This window comes from Perna viridis, chromosome 11, assembly GCF_037379345.1.
Source record: "Perna viridis isolate PV_CMFRI_1.1 ecotype Kerala chromosome 11, ASM3737934v1, whole genome shotgun sequence".
NCBI classification, from domain to species: domain Eukaryota; kingdom Metazoa; phylum Mollusca; class Bivalvia; order Mytilida; family Mytilidae; genus Perna; species Perna viridis.
In genome coordinates this window covers 36310120-36330194 of record NC_142455.1, presented here as the reverse complement: position 1 = coordinate 36330194, position 20075 = coordinate 36310120, and the positions used below count along the sequence as shown (strand labels likewise).

Genomic DNA, 20075 nt, shown 5'->3' with positions numbered 1-20075 from the left:
TAGTACCATCTAAGGTTTGAATAGAACCATCTAAGGTTTGAATAGAACCATCAAAGGTTTGAATAGAACCATCTAAGGTTTGAATAGAACCATCTAAGGTTTGAATGTTGAACCATCTAAGGTTTGAATATTGAACCATCTAAGGTTTGAATAGAACCATCTAAGGTTTGAATATTGAACCATCTAAGGTTTGAATAGAACCATCTAAGGTTTGAATAGAACCATCTAAGGTTTGAATATTGAACCATCTAAGGTTTGAATAGTACCATCTAAGGTTTGAATAGAACCATCTAAGGTTTGAATAGAACCATCTAAGGTTTGAATATTGAACCATCTAAGGTTTGAATATTGAACCATCTAAGGTTTGAATAGAACCATCTAAGGTTTGAATATTGAACCATCTAAGGTTTGAATTGAACCATCTAAGGTTTGAATAGAACCATCTAAGGTTTGAATATTGAACCATCTAAGGTTTGAATAGTACCATCTAAGGTTTGAATAGAACCATCTAAGGTTTGAATAGAACCATCTAAGGTTTGAATATTGAACCATCTAAGGTTTGAATATTGAACCATCTAAGGTTTGAATAGAACCATCTAAGGTTTGAATATTGAACCATCTAAGGTTTGAATAGAACCATCTAAGGTTTGAATAGAACCATCTAAGGTTTGAATATTGAACCATCTAAGGTTTGAATAGTACCATCTAAGGTTTGAATAGAACCATCTAAGGTTTGAATATTGAACCATCTAAGGTTTGAATAGTACCATCTAAGGTTTGAATAGAACCATCTAAGGTTTGAATATTGAACCATCTAAGGTTTGAATAGAACCATCTAAGGTTTGAATATTGAACCATCTAAGGTTTGAATATTGAACCATCTAAGGTTTGAATAGAACCATCTAAGGTTTGAATATTGAACCATCTAAGGTTTGAATAGTACCATCTAAGGTTTGAATATTGAACCATCTAAGGTTTGAATAGAACCATCTAAGGTTTGAATAGAACCATCTAAGGTTTGAATATTGAACCATCTAAGGTTTGAATAGAACCATATAAGGTTTGAATAGAACCATCTAAGGTTTGAATAGAACCATCTAAGGTTTGAATATTGAACCATCTAAGGTTTGAATAGAACCATCTAAGGTTTGAATATAACCATCTGTTTGATTGAACCATCTAAGGTTAAAATAGAACCATCTAAAGTTTGAATAGTACCATCTAAGGTTTGAATATTGAACCATCTAAGGTTTGAATAGAACCATCTAAGTTTTGAAAAGAACCATCAAAGGTTTGAATAGAACCATCAAAGGTTTGAATATAGAACCAAAACCGACAACTTTCTGTAATACTGAAGCATACATGTATTCTGTATCATGAAAATAAATCATGTTTCAACTAGACTACTTTTTGTTACACTTCGGTTTACTTTCTCTAATATAGCAGTCTGTTTGCTGCATCCAGTGAAAAAAAATAAAAAAAACCAAAAAAATCTTCAGTCTTGTATTTTGTATCTTGGTTCCCTTGATTACTCTTTCAATCATGTATCGCAGAAAAAATTATTTTAAATCAAAGGAGATCTGTGAACCAGGATTCGAACGGTAATACAAAAATAAGAAAGTAGACAAACAGAACAAAGAACATGAAAAAAATCATAATAACTCACAGATAGAAACAAAAGTACATGTACATGTAGTTTAACCCCGCCGAAGATATCATCCAGTCAGGAGATGCTGGTCAATAATGACTGCATCTCTGTGTCGTTCTATTACTTCTTAATTAATTTTGAAGAATTGCCATCGAACTTCTGCCATGTATTTTATTACTTTTGTAGCCGCGACCTTTCAGAGCTTACTTAAAGGTGTGTTTCTTCATATTGACGACTTTTTGGTGATCTCTGAAAGTGTTTACTATTTTGGATTTAGATTATACACTGGTGCATTTGTTGTGTTTCTTTCATTGGACAAATTTGCTGTTTCTCTGATGTAGGCTATAAACATAATTATTACATTCCCCAAATTATCCGAATTTTAATCTGAAAAATCAAACAATGTAGTTGGTACAGGTATTCCAGTTTATCATACCAATTTTCATCATATGTAAACTTTAGATTATGATCTTCCTACATATTTGATTTTAATGCAGCTTATGAGAGGTTACTCCTTGAAAAGCATATCAAAATTTACAATACATATGAATGGTATTTAATGTATTTCATAAAATGGATTTATGGTCAGTTATTGTAAAGTTATGTTGAAAAAAAGAAAAAAAAAAGGATAAGTGTTTACAAAAAAGCAAGTACTCTTTTGATGTAGATGCGGCTGGTTGTCTTTTGTCCTATTTGTTTAGGTGTTTGTATTTTGTATCTCAAGAGTTCAATCCAAATTTGACAGATTTTTAAAGTTCCTTTTAATGTTGTATTTTCCCACCATCCCAGATTTGGGGAGTTGAGCCCTTACAAACATGTTTAACCCTGTCACATACTTTATGTGTATGTTTCAAGCCAATGAAAATGTAGTCCAGCGGTTGTCATTCAGCAAAAACAATCTAGGTCATCATTGGAATGTTTTCTTTTTATTAAAACATTTATAAGGTCTTATAATGAAACTGGTCATACAAATAACAATAGAATAAACAGTACTGCACGTGGCATAAAAATAGTCACACATAAAACCTCTCATACAGCAAATGCATAATTTATCACAGTGATTGCTTAAAATCTTATAAAATTACTTTAAAAATTCAACATGCATTAAAATTAGGAATGATTTAAGTATTTATACTGACCAGAGAGTTCTTATCTCCAGATTTCGGAAATTCTTCATAATCAAGCAGTAATTATAATTTTTCAGCTCATTTGACTATTATAGAACATATTTAAACTCTTTAACATTGTTTTTTTTTTTTGTTTTAAATCAATCCAAGAAGATAAGCAATAAAAAAATATTTAAAACATAATTTCATATTTCCAAAGTAACTGACAATTTAATTTATACCAAAATATTTACAGATTGATAACTTCAAAAAGGTCTTTTCAAGCACTAGTGATGTTGAATAAATGTATTCTCCTCATAAAGTATATCTTTTTTCAAAATTAATATATTTGGGGACTATAACATTTAGTATTAACAACCCACTCAGACAACACCCTCTTGTCTAAAACTTTACATAATTATCTCTGAGCAGTTGCATAATAACTAGATTTCACATTCTCCATAAAATAATTTAACCAAATTAAGTCATAAAATATCAATACTGATCATATCTCATCAGTGTCATCTTAGTCATAGAATTTATGACAATGTTAACATTTCACAATCAATAGACGGTACTAGTCTACCATACAAATCCTAGCCTTTTCTTTGAAGGGGCTTTGCCATTGATACTGTCTTTAGTGTCCTCAGTGGAATCCCTCTGGTAGTGTGGCATCTGCTTACCGGTTTTGTCCATCACCATGTAACTTGGTCGGATACCACCTTTACCCTCAAACTGTGGACCTTGTCCCCCACCAGCACCAGACTTGGCAGCCTTCTTCAGAGGGTAGACATTACGGCCACCTTTCTCACAGTGTTCAATGACCTTGTTAGCATACTCCTGGAACTGTTCTTCCTCCATGGCCAATAACTCCATATTAGCCCGGTCTAATGCCATATCCTTCTGTTTCTTAATAACTTCTTTTTCTATTCTCTGATTCTGGAAGACATTGAAATGTGTAATAAATATGGAAAGTCTACTGTACTGTTTACTTACTTAATCATTGAATTTGAAAAGATTTAGATACTTTTCGTATTCAAAGCTATTTTACTTATTAAACCATATCAAAGACATTACACTGTATTATTTAAATATATTTTTAAGATAAAAAAAATCATGAATAGGTAAAGGATTTATAACCTTGTGTTTAAATTCTAGTGGGATTTCAATTTCAATTTTTCTACATCAACACTGAATCTTTTCCTTCTTTTTTTAGTGATGAATTTGGCAGCTTTTGACCCTACCAGTGCACCTGGTCCATGCTCCCAGTTTTTAGTGGAGTCCGAGTTGCTCATTTGCTTTTGTTACTTTGTATGTATGATTTTAGTTACTTTATGTTCTTTGTTGTGTATGTCTGTTTTCCATGTCTGGTCTTTGTCCCTGGATTACATTCTTTTGATTACCGCTATAACCTTGGTTCCCTTGATTACTCTTTCAGTACCAGTAAATTCTTATGAAATAGCAGAGCAGGAAATGCTAAAGATGTTTGCCCTTTCGAGGCACCTGATGCCACTCCTGGTAGTTTTGTGGGTGATGAAATAGGAAGTGCTTTTGTTTTTTTTGTGTGCTTGTCTGTTTTTCTTATTTCCAGGTCATCTATATAAATGCAGTTTAACTTGTGCATGTGGAATGTCTTTGCTTCCAGTTTTCGCGTTTGGCTATGTCTTTGGATTCTGGTGTTTCTTCATTCACTTTATGATTTAGATGTTTGGTATTTTTTGCTGATATTAACATTAGGTTTTTTGTCTCATGGCAAGTTCTTTCTATACCTCTTTTTTCTGTTGCTATGATCAGCTTCTTATATGAGGCAAAAATAATAAAAGTTTAGTTTCCTGCTACCAGAAAGTAAAAAATAGGGTAGGTAGGTAGATTGGTAGGTAAGGGAATTATTTTATTTTTCAAAAAACATTTTACATTGAGTTCTAGACTTGATGGTTAACTTGAGCCAAAATGGCCATATAATATTGAGAATTTGAGAAAAAATAGGGTAGGTAGGGTTACAGGAAAAGGACATATTATTTTTTTAGACTAAACAAAATACTATGTTACTTACAACCTGATCCCAATGGAAACCTTTCAGATTCTCTGCCTCCTCTCTCCTCCTCACTCTCTTTTCCTCTTCATTCCTCCTGAAGATTTCATCAGCGGCCTGTCTGATTCTGATTGTTTCTAACTCCTGTCTTCTCTCTTCTTTCTTCTTGTCCTCTTGTTCCTTGATCTGAAGGAAGAAAAAAACTGATAAGATGTACAACCATATAAACTAAATACTTTCAGGGATCACAAAACGATATACAAATATTACCAGAGGTGAAAATTAGTGGCTGTAAGAGGTATGGGACTCCAAATTTCTGATCTAGAACCTTCAAAATTTTATACCTAAGTCCTGGATTTAGACATTTTATTCAAGATTTTTAGTTTTCCTGAAGTTGATCATTTACTTGAATCTAGAAAACGTCAAAAGACTTTTCTCTATTAATATGCAAGTTGAATCCCTGACACTCAAAATGACGCATGAGAGTCTGCTTGATAATTCACAGCTAGTTCTTAGGAGATTCTCCTTGTTTGTTTAGTAACTGTCATTAACTTGATATTTTTAAGTGAAGTAAAGTATGAGAAAAAAGTCAAACTTCAAGTCATATAATATAAATCCTAAACAGACAGACAGATCCAAGCCAACTGAAACCGTTTTCTTGTTGGTATTTTACACTACACAGTAATCCTATGGAGCCCTGTTTTCCATATTTTTAGTAGTTTACAGTGTAGGTGCACTGCAATACTGCATTGCTGGTTATTTTGGCCAGTGTGAATTTGACAGTTTTAAGGCAAAAAAGTCTCTAAAAAATTTGGTGTTTCTAAATTTGGCTGACGCTAAGTGGTGAACTAAGTATCTAAGTACCTAAGCCTGAAGGAAATAGTTTGTCGTTTTTTAGACAGACCGCTAAAATATGCCAAATTAGAACCCAACAAAAATTACCAGATGTAAGAAATCACATCATAAACTCGAAAATCCATTATGAGCCATCTACAATATGTCAACGACTACTCCTGACATGGGCAGGTACATAAAAACTATTATCAGGGTTACATCTATATCATAAACTCTTTCACAAAGCATGAAAAATACACATGCTGGGAAGGGGTAAACATTAAAACATTTGTTAGTGCTTTTGTCTGCTTTGAAAAACAAAAATGTAGTCAAAAGAAATAGCAAAAATTAATCTTACAGAAGTTGTGTTATTGCTGTATCTCCTAATTGTTTTTTTTTCACAATTTTTGATGGATTCATGCAGAAATTTTAGGGCATGAGTGAAAGTGCACACAAATTAGGATCTTACCTGTTTATTCCTGTGTTCAGCAGATTCCATCATGGCCTTCCTCATTTTGATCTCTTTCTCTGCCTCCTCTTTGGCCCGTTTCTCCTCCGCCTCCTCTACAGCTCGACGTATCCTCTCATCTTCATCACTGACCTTCTGTTTCAGCTGGGCTGCCAATTTGGTTCGGATTTTCTCCAAGTTTTTCTGTTTTTCACTATTAAAATAAAATAATCCACAATAAAAACAGAAAAAAAACTTGTTTAGTGCTAGTACTTTTCCTTCTATCTTTAATTTCCCCTATATTTAACTTGAGCATCTTTGACAAATGATTGACGGCTTTAAACACTTTTCATTTTTAAACTTTGATGCCAAAAAAAGCTTATAATTCAGTCAAATAAATGTTTCATCATGGAACTAGAAAGTGTCCTTTTGTATTTTGGACAGAATTTTATGCTGGTGGAAATACTGTCTATTTTTACATTAACTTTCTGTCTATGGCATGCTTTGTATTTCATTCTTTTCATCATTATTTCTCATATAACTTAAAAATGACTTACTTGTGAATTTCCACTTCTTTCTCAGCACGCAGTTTCATCATTTTCCTCTTAGCAGCAGCAAATATTCGGCATTCCTCATCTTCTTCCTTAAATAAAATAAAAATGTATTCATTGTTGTCGAGATTCTTATAATTATAATTTGTTGTTATAATCATGGGAAAATAACATCCACATTTTTGTATATTCCAATTGTTGATGTTGCCCTTACAATGACGTTGGCTTGGGCAGAAGTAAGATTCAACATATTCCCCACATTTATGGTGCTGTGAGCCAATGGATAAGGAGAATGAAGTACGGGAAATGAGAGTGCAATTACAAGACATTTCTGTAAGTTAGGGGAAATGATTTCAATCCAGAGGAAACTTTTTCCAAGTTTGACAACTCTTACAGAAACAGAAAGTCTTAGAGAATTTGAATATGCAAATGACAATAAATGTTCATTGAAGTCATTAGGAGTTTTCAATGTTCGTTAGATTAGTTCACTGTATTCCCCAAAATTGTACTAGGGTTCTTGACAAAAGGGTCTCAGTTTATTTTACATAAATCCATCAATAAAACTTTGAAGTGGTATTTCAGTAATCTCTATTTTGGTTACAAAGCAAGTTCAAGGATGTATGATATTCTTGAAATTGTCAGGTAGAATGGAGAAAGCAAAAAAAAACAAATTATATCAGAGTATTCAAGGGAACCAAGATTCTTGCATAAATCAAAAGAATGTAATCCAGGGATAAAGACCAGACATGGTAGACAGACATACACAACAAAGAACATAAGTAACTAAAATAACATGTACAAAGTAACAAAAGTAAATGGACAAACCGGACTCGAACAAAAAACTGTGAGCATGGACCAGGTGCACCAGTAGGGTAAGCATTCTCTGCTTTTAGAATTATCAATGGGTAAGAATTACATATACCTCTTCTTGTTTCTTCTGCATGTTTCTAATTGTCTCTCTATCATAAATCTGTTTCATGTTATCCATCTTTAGCTGTTGTTTCTCATCTTTCTTGATATTCTCCAATCTGTCTTTTTCTAGATGGTACTGTATGGCTAGCTTTTGTAATTCTTCTCCTTCCTTCCTGTCTTCTCTCTTATCTTCTTCCCTTTGTCTCATGTGTTCTTGGATTCTGTTTTATTTTAAAAATGAATATGTATAATACTGTATAGTTGAAGGACCATGGATAATTAAGTCAGACTCGAAACAAAAAAAAAACATATAACTTACAGTGTATGTAATATATTGTAGTTCAAACATTTCAGCAAATATAAAGAGAGATTTATAAAATCTGATACAAAACTTATTGCAATATAAAAACTTCATAAATGAAGATAATTTGTAGTTCTTTCAACCAACAATTTTACTGATAATAACTCACTATATATACCCTACCTTGCTAGTGGAGGTGTACAAAGTGAATATAAATGTAACAAGTAGTGTAGATTACGATACTTACATAACTTATTATTTATGTTTCAATTCAGAACTCAGATCATTACTCAAATAAATGAAGGAAAATGTTTTTCATCATATCTAGATTTTTTTACTTGTTTGAAAATAACAAAAAATAACTATATATACCAAAATACAAAAACAATTAAAAGTTCGTCATAATCAATTCACCACTCTATAAATTTCACAGGGACTTTTCACATGAAAACTGAAGTAAATGGTAGATGCATAAATTAACAAAATTAACAAAAAAAAACATACTGTGCCACTTGGAACTGTCTGTTATTCTGAGCAGCCAATATTCTTTCCATAGCTTTAGACTGGTCATCCTTTATTGATTGTTCATACTCTTTCCTCGTGTGATTCAAATATTCAGCATCTTGTCCTTCTGTGGCTTTCTCTTTCAATCTTTTCAGTTCTATCTGAGCTTCTCTCTCTTTCAACACTTCTGTCAACTGTAAAGCACTCTGCAAAAATAAATATCAGTAGTGATTACTCACTTTGAATCATAGTAAACAAAGAAGTCAACCCTGCATATTTTTCATGAAAAGATTTAACAGTAATTTTATCCTTCTTCATTGTCCTTATTGCAACAGCCTATTGTTGTGGTACTTTAAAAATACTGACTATTGTTCATGAGGTACCAATTTTTGTGGTTTTTGTGGGTGAGCCAGACCATGAAATTTGGTTCCCAACGAAAAGAAGATAGCCATTGATGTGAATACTGAAAACCTCAAAACCACAAATTCAAGAATCCACGAACTTGTGTATCTTTCCATATCCATTGAAAATTGGTATCCATGAATTAAAGTACTTTCACAGTATTTCCAATGAAAATATTACATTACATTGACTGTAATTAACAGAATAACACCAGTTATGAATACCTTAAAATCTCTTAATCTTACACTATTGGACTAACTATGATATTTTCTGTATTCAACACTGCTGTTATTCAGCTTTTATTACTTTTTTAGTGTTTTTAAGTCCAGTATTTGTATTTTTAGAAGTACTAACTTACAGTTAGCCTTGTTGAAAAAAAAAATTAAAATGAAAGATAGTAAAAAAAAAAAAAAAAAAAAAAACAAGATTAAAACATGCAAATTGACATCATATGAATGGAACAAATAATATACATGGAATTGCTTGACTCTATCTGTTTGATAATACTGTTGTGTTTTTGCTTTTTCAATTGCATCTCTTCTTTGTTGAGCTTGGTATTTAGCTTCCTCAAGATCCAGTAACTTCTTTTCTTCTTCTTCTTTCGCTTCTCTAATTTTTCTAGCCTCAAGTTTTCTTTGTCTCTGACCCTGTGAATGTAACTCAAACAAGTAATGTACAGAATTATCAGTATTTACATTGTACATACATGGTTACCAAGACATCATTCTCACACATATTACAATAATCTAATTATTTTGTTTTTTTTTTTTAAATGTACAAACCAAAATGACTTCTCAAATGTATCATAAACTAGATGTAGTATTGCTTTCTAATAAACACTTTGAAAAAGCATTTTTTCATTCTTTCTTAGTATCAATAACTTACAATGATTGTATTGCCCCATGTGTCAACCATTTCCTTGGATTTCTTCTTTTTTTCGTCTATTTCTGCTTGTTTTCTTCTGATTCGCTCTTCTTCAATTTGTTTTCTATGGAGCTGTGTCTGAATTCTATCCCAGTCTGCTTTAGACAAGACCGTAACTTGTCTAAGATCTACTCCGTCCCCAACACGCATGCCTGGTTGTTCCAGATTTAGAGGCATTTCTGGAGTGGCTGAAATAATTATCGGTATAAATGAAATATAATTTGCTCTATTTCCTTATCATTATTAGTGCAAAGGAATTAATAAATAGAATGTGACAAGCGAACACTGGTCATTACATTTTATAGTTGCAGGTTGGTAATTTACCATCTTGAAATATCATGAAAGCCCTTCATGCACTAATAAACATGGTCGTGAAATAATAACATTAATTTGTCTAAATAAGAATCATGGCCTCCTTCTAAAAAAAAAAAAAAAACTGAATGCTGCAAATATTTACAATATAACTGACAGTTGAAAATTGATAAAAAAAAAAAAAAAGACATCATACGGAAAATAATTTTTACATAATATTCCATTCTGTTAAAGAATATATGTCCAATATTTCTACCTTTATTACGACTGGTGTAAGTAAATTAATGCATGTTAAAGATCAAGTTCACATCTATAGATTGTACCAGATGTAATTTTGTTTTTGTACTTCTTATAAATAGCACAATGAACGATCAGCATTCTTAAATAATTCATCATTAGAAAAGCCAAGAGGGAATCTCTTTTAGGATTGTCTCCAAAACATACGTTAGACATAACTTAGATTTAGTATTATGGTATAAAGTCAATGGTGTACAGGTTTTTTATTATACGTAATTGGTATATGTTTTCTATTTGAAACAATTCCATGAGAGTGACGCCTTAGTAAGATAATGCTATTAATGGGTAAGAAATATCCATTTTTTACTTCTGGTCCATACTGGCCAAGGGGTAGTTTTTCGTCCTCTCCTATGAAACAAGTTCATGCGCAAATTTTAGGACAAAATGTCTAACAGATTGCTGATATTTTACTTCCAAAAATGAGCTATCAAACAAGGATTTTCATTGCAGACAAACTTTGATTAGCAGATTGGTGACAGTGTTCTAGGATTTTTTTATCAACTTGACTTACCACAGGTAAGTGGCCTCCAAAAAATGACTTGCCCACACTTTAAATGAACTTACCCATATTGAAAGTAACATTTCAAAGATAAAATATGTGTCATTTGATTTGGTAACAAGTGCAATCATTTCTAAGAAGCAGAGAATGTGATGTATTTTTACTGTTCTGATTCTTGTAATTGAATATACTTAGATAACAAGGCAATAACAATTTGATTCTTCATTAAAGGGGGGGGGGGGGGGGGGCTCTCCCTATTTTGAGGATGTGAATCCAAAACTATGGAGGAATAATCTGAGATCCATTTTTTTTATCTTAATTTCCAACCATTCAAACATTTAGTACCATAATTATTTGTGTAACTTACAATATTGTAAACCAATATTATTCAAATGTATTTATGACATGTACCCCTATCATTGTACTATTACAATGTTATTGCATATGATATACATGTATGGGTCTTAACCGATTATTGTTGTTGTGTTTGAGCCAATAAAATTCTGTTGTCTATTGTATTTAAAAAACATTGCTGGGCATAACTATGATAAAAACTTGCTTGGGAACTTTTACATTATTATGGCTTTTTACCCTTAAGTCACCTTTTTCAGACTCAAGTGCCCCCTCTCCACTCAATAAATTTCAAACAAATACATAATGATGAAATAAACTATCCATCTGTTCAAAATAATGAATTTTGAAATCTGCTTTTCTTATTTTACCGTTTTCAGATAGAAAATTATTGTTTTCGCATCACGATCATGTTTGACTTCAATGGAAGAAAAGAGATCTAATTACAAGTGCTAATAGGAATGTGATGAATAAAAAAGCAAAACAAAACAATAATGTTTTCTAAAGAATAAAACTTAAATTCCGCTGAAATAAATTCAGAAATAATTGTCACAGGCCATGAAAGCAAGGTCTTGTTTTCAACATATACAAACTTTAAAACTGACTTCCCAACGGGTAAACAAAGGCTCCCAAAGGACATTCTCAAACTGAAAACTCACTTACAATGGGTAACAGGTAATGGGAATCCTAGATCACTGGGTGAGAATTGTTTCTGTCTTGATTTTCTATGTCAATACATGTAAAATGTCTATTTGTTATGTATTGGATTGTTGTCTTTAATTGTTTTTGTTGGCTCTGCTTTACCCGATGAACTATTTTGAATGGAGAGATCAGCTCTCTGACCAGTAGACAATCGCCATTCATTGACTGTTCAAGCAAAAATGTTTGAGGTAACTATATTTCTATAATACACAGTGTTTCCATGCTTAATAAGATACCGTGATTGTCATTGTATGGGAAGAAATATTCTATCGGAAACGAATTTAAAAGAAGAACTTCGGAAATTTTATACAGGGAGAAGTCAAATTGCATCTGCCGTGATTTAGCCATAGACTATGTTTTTGTGCAATGTCGACCTGGAAGATATAGAAATATGAGATGAAATTCGCTCTGAAGTTGATTGATATTTCTTTGCAGTTGCATTTACCTCTATTCTGGCCTTTTCTACGGCCGTGCAGTACACTCGTTGTCATTTTCACGGTTTTCAATGCTGCAAATCAATGTTGTCAGGGAAAACAGCCATGTAACTACACGAAAGAACGCAACTTCCGGTTCCGGTATATGACGACCTTGACATCAAAATGTAAACACTAGTGTAAATTGTACCGTTACCATACATAAATTCAATTACTGGGGCCTAAATCTCTACATGTTGCTATATTTCTTTAAGATTTGTCTTTTCCTTTGACCAAGAGAGTAATCAAGGGAGCCAAGGATATAGCGGTAATCAAAATAATGCAATCCAGGGACAAAGACCAGAAATGCCATGGAAAACAGACATACACAACAATGAACATAAAGTAACTAAAATCATACAAAGTAAAAAAAGCGAATAAGCAGCTCAGACTCCACTAAAAACTGGGAGCATGGACCAGGTGCACCGGTAGGGTAAGTGTCCTCTGCTTTTCTAGAAACACCAGCAGAATTGCTCACAAAAAGTCAAGTCCAGGTTAGAGGAAAGAGGAAAGGAAAACTATGACTCATTGAACAAATCAGTTTTCATGGCACAGATGGATACACGGTAACGATCCACGAGTTCATGATGACAACCATAAAACTTATGTAGTGATGACCTCAATCTTGTAGCAACATGACCCTGTTCCAGAAGCCTATTTGTTAGAATTCTAGCACGATACAAAAAGTCTCTGTAGTTATTGGCAAGCTCTGGCATGATGTATGAGTTGTAAAGGGATGTTGCCAGAGATGAAAGGAAAGTTGACAATTCTGAATGAAAACTCATCACGTTTGTCATAAAGTTTGGTCAATAGTTTTCCTTAACCATCGATTTCTAAGTGTAGGTCAAGATATGAAGTTGACTTTACAGTGTCTGTAGTATCCTTTATCTCAAATTCTTTGGGTAGATGCTATGTATCTAATCCCCAGGATTTTAACTGAGTATGGGGAATAGAAGTAACCCGTGTTGAAAAATGATAGGTTTTAATGCTATTACATTCTGATAATAGTCTTGAAGTGATTGTCTCCAAACAATCTTTCGAATTTTTGTGGATCCACATTGAATTAACACCACTTCGGGAGTAACAAGTGTTGTGGTAGGACTGCAGACCCTTTTTGACAGCTGTGAGTATAGAAGTTAAACATGTTGAAAGAGGTTTGGTGGTACATTTTGCAGATCCAGCTATGTAACGTTGTTTGTATGGATTTTCTATTCCATGTCATGATTTACTGATTTGTTTCCTTTCCTCTCTGTCGTCTATCCCGGACTTGACTTTTACACCTTATAAATATGCAATGTAACACATGCAGAGTACTAGAGTCACTATATATAAATTAGCTACATTTATGTATATATCAAAACAAATTATTTCGTGTTGATCTGTCCCCAAGTGGATCGATCCCCAGTGGATCAGTCCCCTTTTTAAAAGTCGACCCAACCCCAATTGTAAACTCGATGTATTATAATTACATTCAATTAAAATAAATATTTAACATACATGTAAATATTGAAAATAAATGATTTTATTCTTTTTTGTCTTTTCTTAAATTTTAGAATATAAATGAATAGATTATAGTTCATAAAATATTGAATTGTCACTATTATTATACTGCTACCATACATAAATTTTAGGGCCTAAATCAGTCACGTTGCTAGATTTTTTTTATGATTCACATTTTCCTTTTGTCCTTAAATATTAGAAGGCTGTGAATCTGTCTTTAACCAAGTTGCTTAAATACATTTTCAATTCCATGTCATGATTCACCCATACCTGAAAATACACAATGTAACTCATGCAAAGTCACTAAATTAGCTACATATACATTTGGTATATATCAAAACAAATCAGAGGCAAAGGTCGTGATGGACAACATTAGTATTTATACAATATATAAATTGCAAGGAAAGTGTTAATTACTTGATTTATTGATCGACAAAATTGAATTTAGGCATAGAAAAACAATATAGAAGAATATTGATTGACTAATATTATAACTTTAGGTATTTCTTATTAGGGACAAAGCTATTTGTAATTAAATAACATTTGAGTTTGTAGATAATGCATCATTTTAATGTATTCATTTTGTAAAAAGCTGACTAGAGCTTATGTTGTTTGTTTCTAATTGTACCTAATCTAAATAAATGTATTTATTACTTGTGTCTTGGTCAACTGGAATATGCAATAATATACACACTGTGTGTCTGTGTTAAAAGTTCAAATAATTACTTCCATAAGCATTTCCAAAATACATCACTTCCCTCTGAACAATTTTAAGCCATTTGTTTTTCAGAGCATGTACAGTACATATACAGGACGTTGTTAATGTTCCGTCCCTAATATCTTACTTCGTAGTTAATTAGCAATTGTTTTAGTGCATTTTCATGGAGATAATTACTACAGAATACAGTATATTTTTGAATTTGGAATCCAGAACTTTTTAATCTAATAGCAACTTACTCTTTAACGTGTACATGTTGTTGTTGACATTTAAAATGAAAATGAACTTCATCTTTTTTTACTATTACAATACTTTTTACATAATCTATTTTCTCTTGGTATTGTTATGGGACAGCATGATTTTACTTATAAATTATACCTCTGCCTCAAGTATTACACCCTAGACCTCTCAGTGACAAGATAGCAACAAACCGTTCTGACTAAAGAATTAATCCCAAGGCCAAGTCAAATCAAAGCAGGTAGACCAACCTACCACACTTCACCCAACTCAAGAGTCTTCATTACATGAAATACTCTTAAACTAGCTCACTATTGCTATCCAAACCCCATTGGTTTTTTAGTTGGGTGCCAAATGTTACAGAAGTGCCTAAGTACCTAAAAAAATACACCTCTGCCACTGAGAATCTAGACCGCACAATGAAAAGACAGTGACAAACAGATTCAGCTAAAGAATTAATTCCTTAGCCAAGTCGATTGTCATTAACTTGCTTTTTAAACCTATTACCTACTATAATGCAGGTAGGCTGTCCTGTCACGCTATCTTGCTGTGTCTGAAAATTCCAATAAATAACTTATTAGTTGATATATATATATGTACATATACATGTATTCTACATATGTATAATATGGAGAATACATGTATTTCTCCATTCATGTTCATTAAGTAAAAGTAAATGTTTTCTAAGTAGAAATTTGTTTTTAATGATAAATATGTATTTAAATCTGAAACATATTTCTCTTGATTCAAATTTTGTCCAAATTTAAATTTAGCTTGACCAATTTTCTTATTACAATTTGATATACAAATGTATCAGACTGTAGAATTATTATGATTTGAACTCAGATATATAGCAAATCTTTGAAATCTTTGTAAGAGCAAAACACCGGTGTGACATTGATACAAAAGAACCTTCCATGACATTGCACACTGGCATGTCTTTGACCCTGTTAACACTGCATACTGGCATGTCTTTGACCATTTAATGGTTTAACACTATTTTCATCATAATTTGTCTTCAAGTTTTCTATATTTGACTAATTTACAATGTATACTTGCAGATGTCTCAATCAGAGAGTAAGAAATTGCTATTTGCAGTTGATTTTGACCACACTTTAATAGATGAAAACAGTGATATTTATGTAAAAAGGTTGGCTGAAAATGGTGAACTTCCAGAGAGTATTGAAGCATTGTATAGCTCCACAGGATGGACAGAATATATGGGTGTTATCTTTGAGCACCTGCATAGTAAAGGTAAAATATAGGGTAAAATAAAAGTATTTATAGATATTCAGGGGAATCTAATTAAATGCAAACAAGATAACATTAAAAGTAGAAATTTAGTCATGGTCTTTAATTTCGGATACTTGTAGAATTTTTTACTTTGGACCATGAATAGTGGTGGGTGAAATTAATTGTAAATCTGGTATACAAGAAAGGGGAAACAAAACTAAACAAAATAATACACAAGAAAAATGATAACTCAAAACAAACAACAATTCAGTTAAGAAAAAATGATGTTCTAGAATGTGTTGCATATAACTCTCTTTTGATTTATCAATGCCAGAATTCATAAAATATTTCAAATAATTTCTCATGTCAAATATTGATTTTCCATATTGGGTACAATTGACATATCATTCGGTCATGTGTCCTGCAGTTAAAAGATAGTAGTATTCTTTCTTTCTTCACATTTGCAGGTGTTTCAGAAGAGGATATAAGAATTTGTATGGAAGAGATTCCAATTACACCAGGAATGAAAGAATTGTTCCAGTATTGTAAAGAAAAAGGTCATGAAATAATTATTATATCAGACTCGAACTCTGTATTTATTGAGATGATTCTGAAAAAGTCTGGAATGGCAGATATGATTAACCATGTCTTTACAAACCCTGCACATTTTGATGACAGTGGGTGCTTGAGAATAGTGTATTATCAGAAACAAGACTGGTGTGATTTAAGTACAGTGAATATGTGTAAAGGATACATATTACAGGAATACATCACTAAACGAAAAAAAGATGGTGTTGACTTTGGCAGGGTATATTATATTGGTGATGGTACTAATGATTTCTGTCCTTCACTGACACTGACAGAAAATGACTATGTTTGTCCAAGGACTGAGTTTAGATTGTTAAAGAAGATCCAGAAACACTTTGAAGAGGTAAAGAATAGCAATGGCAAAATTCAACAGAAATTACATGCTAAAATTATGCCTTGGAAAACTGGGATAGAAATACTAAATCATTTACAGAAACAAAACTAGATATTTTACTACATGCATGTCTCATATTTTTCCAACATTGTTTCTACATTTTGTTCCACATATTATGGTGATCACTATTTTATCCCTAATATTTTTTTTTATAGATTTGAAAGGCCATTTTGTTTAATTAAACAAATACTTGGCCAGAGGCAGATCCAAGGGGGGACCGTCCCTCACTCTCTTGCTCAATTCTTGATCAATAATTGTGAACTGGTTATTTGAAAATCGTTCTGATTCTGAAAAAAAAAGTTGAAATTAGGGTTCATTTCATATTTAGCCTATAAATATCAAGTGTAACCCTTTTCAAAAATACATGTGAAACAAAATACCATTTTTTCAGGCCCAAATGAAAAGAATATTTTTTCAAGTCTTGAATCAATTGGCAAGTCGAGTTGTCTTTCAATTTTAATACTTCAACACTAAGGGTCTCACTGTACTGAATGTAGAAAATAAAATGATGACTTGTATATCTGTCAAAGATGCTATGATGCTAAAAAGGTGCATTTTAATTTGATTAAGATGGGAAATGGTATTCATTTATTGAAAAGTCTATACATGTGTATCTGGTTTAGGTGTTGATTGTATCTGAATTATATTTAGATATTGTACAGTTATCCTCCCAAGTCAGGGTTTTGAGTCCACCCTCTCTCTCAAACCTGTGACATCACTCATTCATATTTAGCGGGTATCGTTTAGCGCCATCTAGTGAGTTACTTAAATTTAACCCAGATCCAAAATCCAATCAAATCACTGGTAATAGAAACTCTTCGATATAACTTATAAAATGGCTACACATAACATCATTTTTTTCAGTAAAGACTCTAAACAGAATCTACAGTTATCATTTTTGCTCATATTGCATCATTTGTGACATCATACAACTTTCAGTTACTATATCGGATTGTCCATTACCTCATATTATTGTTTACCTATCCACAGACATTTTATGTTAAATTGATTTTCATTGCTGCTTCGCACCTGGAGAAGCAACCAATCGGAATTGGCTGGACGATACCCACTAAATATGAATGAGTGATGTCAGGGGTTTGAGGGAGCGAGGGTGGACACAAAACCCTGACTTGGGAGGATGTAGCACAGTATGTTATTTGATTGTTACAGCTTTTGAAAATAGAAAGATTTCTAGTTTTCTAGTTCAATGTTTTTGTACATGTATTGCTTTGGTGAAATTTATCTCCTAATTTTTTTTGTGTGGAGTCCAAGCAACTCTTCACTAGTAGAATAGTTGTGTTCTACATGTACCTTTTATATTGATAAGAAAATGTTTGAACTGCATAATTGGATCATAATCACATGTAGAAAATAGACAATTTACATACATTTAGCAAAACCAAGAAGTGCAGTAAACTTATAAAGGGATAATCATTTGATTCTGAGGTGGGAGTTCGGCAGATTTGGAAGTAAATAATCTGACCCTGAAAAAGTTGAAAAGAAGTATTATGGCCTACACCTCCTAGAAAATGAATAAACATTCTGACCTCAGTCCAGTTACTTCATTCAGTGAAATAATCTTGCCCTGATGTACTTTAAAATAAATTTTCTGACCTGCAAAATTTAAAAAATAAATATTCTGACCCCACAAAATTTGTCAGCCCCCATGATCAGAGTCAAATGGTCATCCCCTAATCTGCAAAACCAACTTTCTTTATCTCTGATGGACAGTTTCTGTTGAGTATTAAAGATGTAAAACTACAAGTATGATGCATTATATATGTCAGCATTAAAGATGATGTTTTGTCCTTTGGCTGTTAAAGTGTAAATAAGTAACAATTCATTGGCCAGTCAATATATGCAGTATTATATGTACAGGTATTACAATTTACAGTTCTGTTGCCTTACATCAATATGAACTGTCTCACTTTACACTTGTTTTACTTATATTGAGATTTAATCATTTTTAAGCTTTTTTTTAGGTTGTTACAATAAATAATTATTTCAGTTCTGAATGTGTGAGTAAATTGGAGAAAAAATGTTTTTTTCTGTACTGAGTGAAATCGGTAAAATACTTTTTGTTGTTTTGTTTTGTTTTGTTTTTTTTTTTTGCTTTGGTGCTTTTAAAAATCCTGCCTTATTATTATTTTTCTACTGTGTTCAATAATATTTTGTACTTGTGTTAATACATGTATCTATATCAGTCTTAAAAATTGTTTGGTTGATGTCCTGGTGTTGGTTCTTTTTTTAAAATGAAATCAGACATTTGTTTCCACTAAACATTGAAGTATAAAAGCTATAAAGGATCTTCATACTTTGCCAAACTACTAAAACAGGTCCCCAAGTTTTCAATTATTTTCACAGTACATGAACTTTTTCTACTTATATGATCTATTTGTATAAACCAGTACTGTTTTTCTCTTCTATTTTCAAACATGATGAAATTATTCAGATGATATATGAAAATAAATTATTGCAAAAATCTTGTTAGTTATACATTGACCTGATGAAATATTTCCCAGTTTGCTTTTTGTTAATTTTTTTTAAAGAGCATTTTGCAAATATAAACCAAAGCAGATCTGAAGGCTTGTTCCGTGTCCTGTAGAGAACAATGACACAGTTAATATAAGTAATGAATGTTCCTTAGGAGCAGCTTTGTATTTCTACTTAAGTTTAACTATGAATAGGTGGGACAGATGTGGAAACAGTACTCATGCCGACACAAATTTGAATTTCAATTGAGAGTAAATATAAACAAACATGTACATTTCTGACACAGAATTTAACTTTTCATAAAAACAAAACTTGACATGTTCCTTTATAGAAGTGTTAAGCTGCAGTTCGATATTTTTAATAGTAAAATTGGATACCCATTAACTCATAGTAATGTTATTTCTATGTTGAAGGTCACCTGATTAATGAAGAATAGAGCACACCTGAACTAAACTCATTGAAATCAGATCTCTCACTGTATATACTCTTTGGGAAATCTGAGGACGTTGGTGTAGCGTAACGTGTATTTAGTGAGAGATCTGATTTTAATGAGAACTAGAAAATTCTTGAGTTCATATGGGAATTAATTGTTAATGTTTTGAATTACTAGCAGGCA

General features: G+C 32.1%; 2 protein-coding genes across 5 annotated transcripts; one reads left to right on the top strand and one right to left on the bottom strand.

Moving 5' to 3' along the window:
• Window positions 1-2555: 2555 nt before the first annotated feature.
• LOC148603932 (cilia- and flagella- associated protein 210-like) lies at window positions 2556-12399 on the bottom strand. Its single transcript, XM_088553671.1, has 9 exons — window positions 12269-12399; window positions 9624-9850; window positions 9212-9385; window positions 8337-8542; window positions 7542-7752; window positions 6626-6711; window positions 6090-6282; window positions 4808-4972; window positions 2556-3693 (listed from the first exon to the last, which is right to left on the bottom strand). Exons 1-9 carry the CDS (start codon window positions 12312-12314, stop codon window positions 3337-3339), a joined length of 1665 nt encoding a protein of 554 aa, XP_088409797.1. The 5' UTR covers window positions 12315-12399; the 3' UTR covers window positions 2556-3336.
• Window positions 12367-19448, top strand: LOC148603931 (pyridoxal phosphate phosphatase PHOSPHO2-like). 4 transcript variants are annotated; one of them, XM_088553674.1, is made up of 3 exons: window positions 12367-12424; window positions 15813-16005; window positions 16452-19448. In XM_088553674.1, exons 2-3 carry the CDS (start codon window positions 15813-15815, stop codon window positions 17015-17017), a joined length of 759 nt encoding a protein of 252 aa, XP_088409800.1. In that variant the 5' UTR covers window positions 12367-12424; the 3' UTR covers window positions 17018-19448. The 4 variants fall into 4 exon arrangements, with proteins under 4 accessions (XP_088409800.1, XP_088409802.1, XP_088409801.1 ...); XM_088553676.1 differs by lacking the exon at window positions 12367-12424 and adding an exon at window positions 12431-12564; XM_088553675.1 differs by lacking the exon at window positions 12367-12424 and adding an exon at window positions 12431-12729.
• The last annotated feature ends 627 nt before the right edge of the window (window positions 19449-20075 follow it).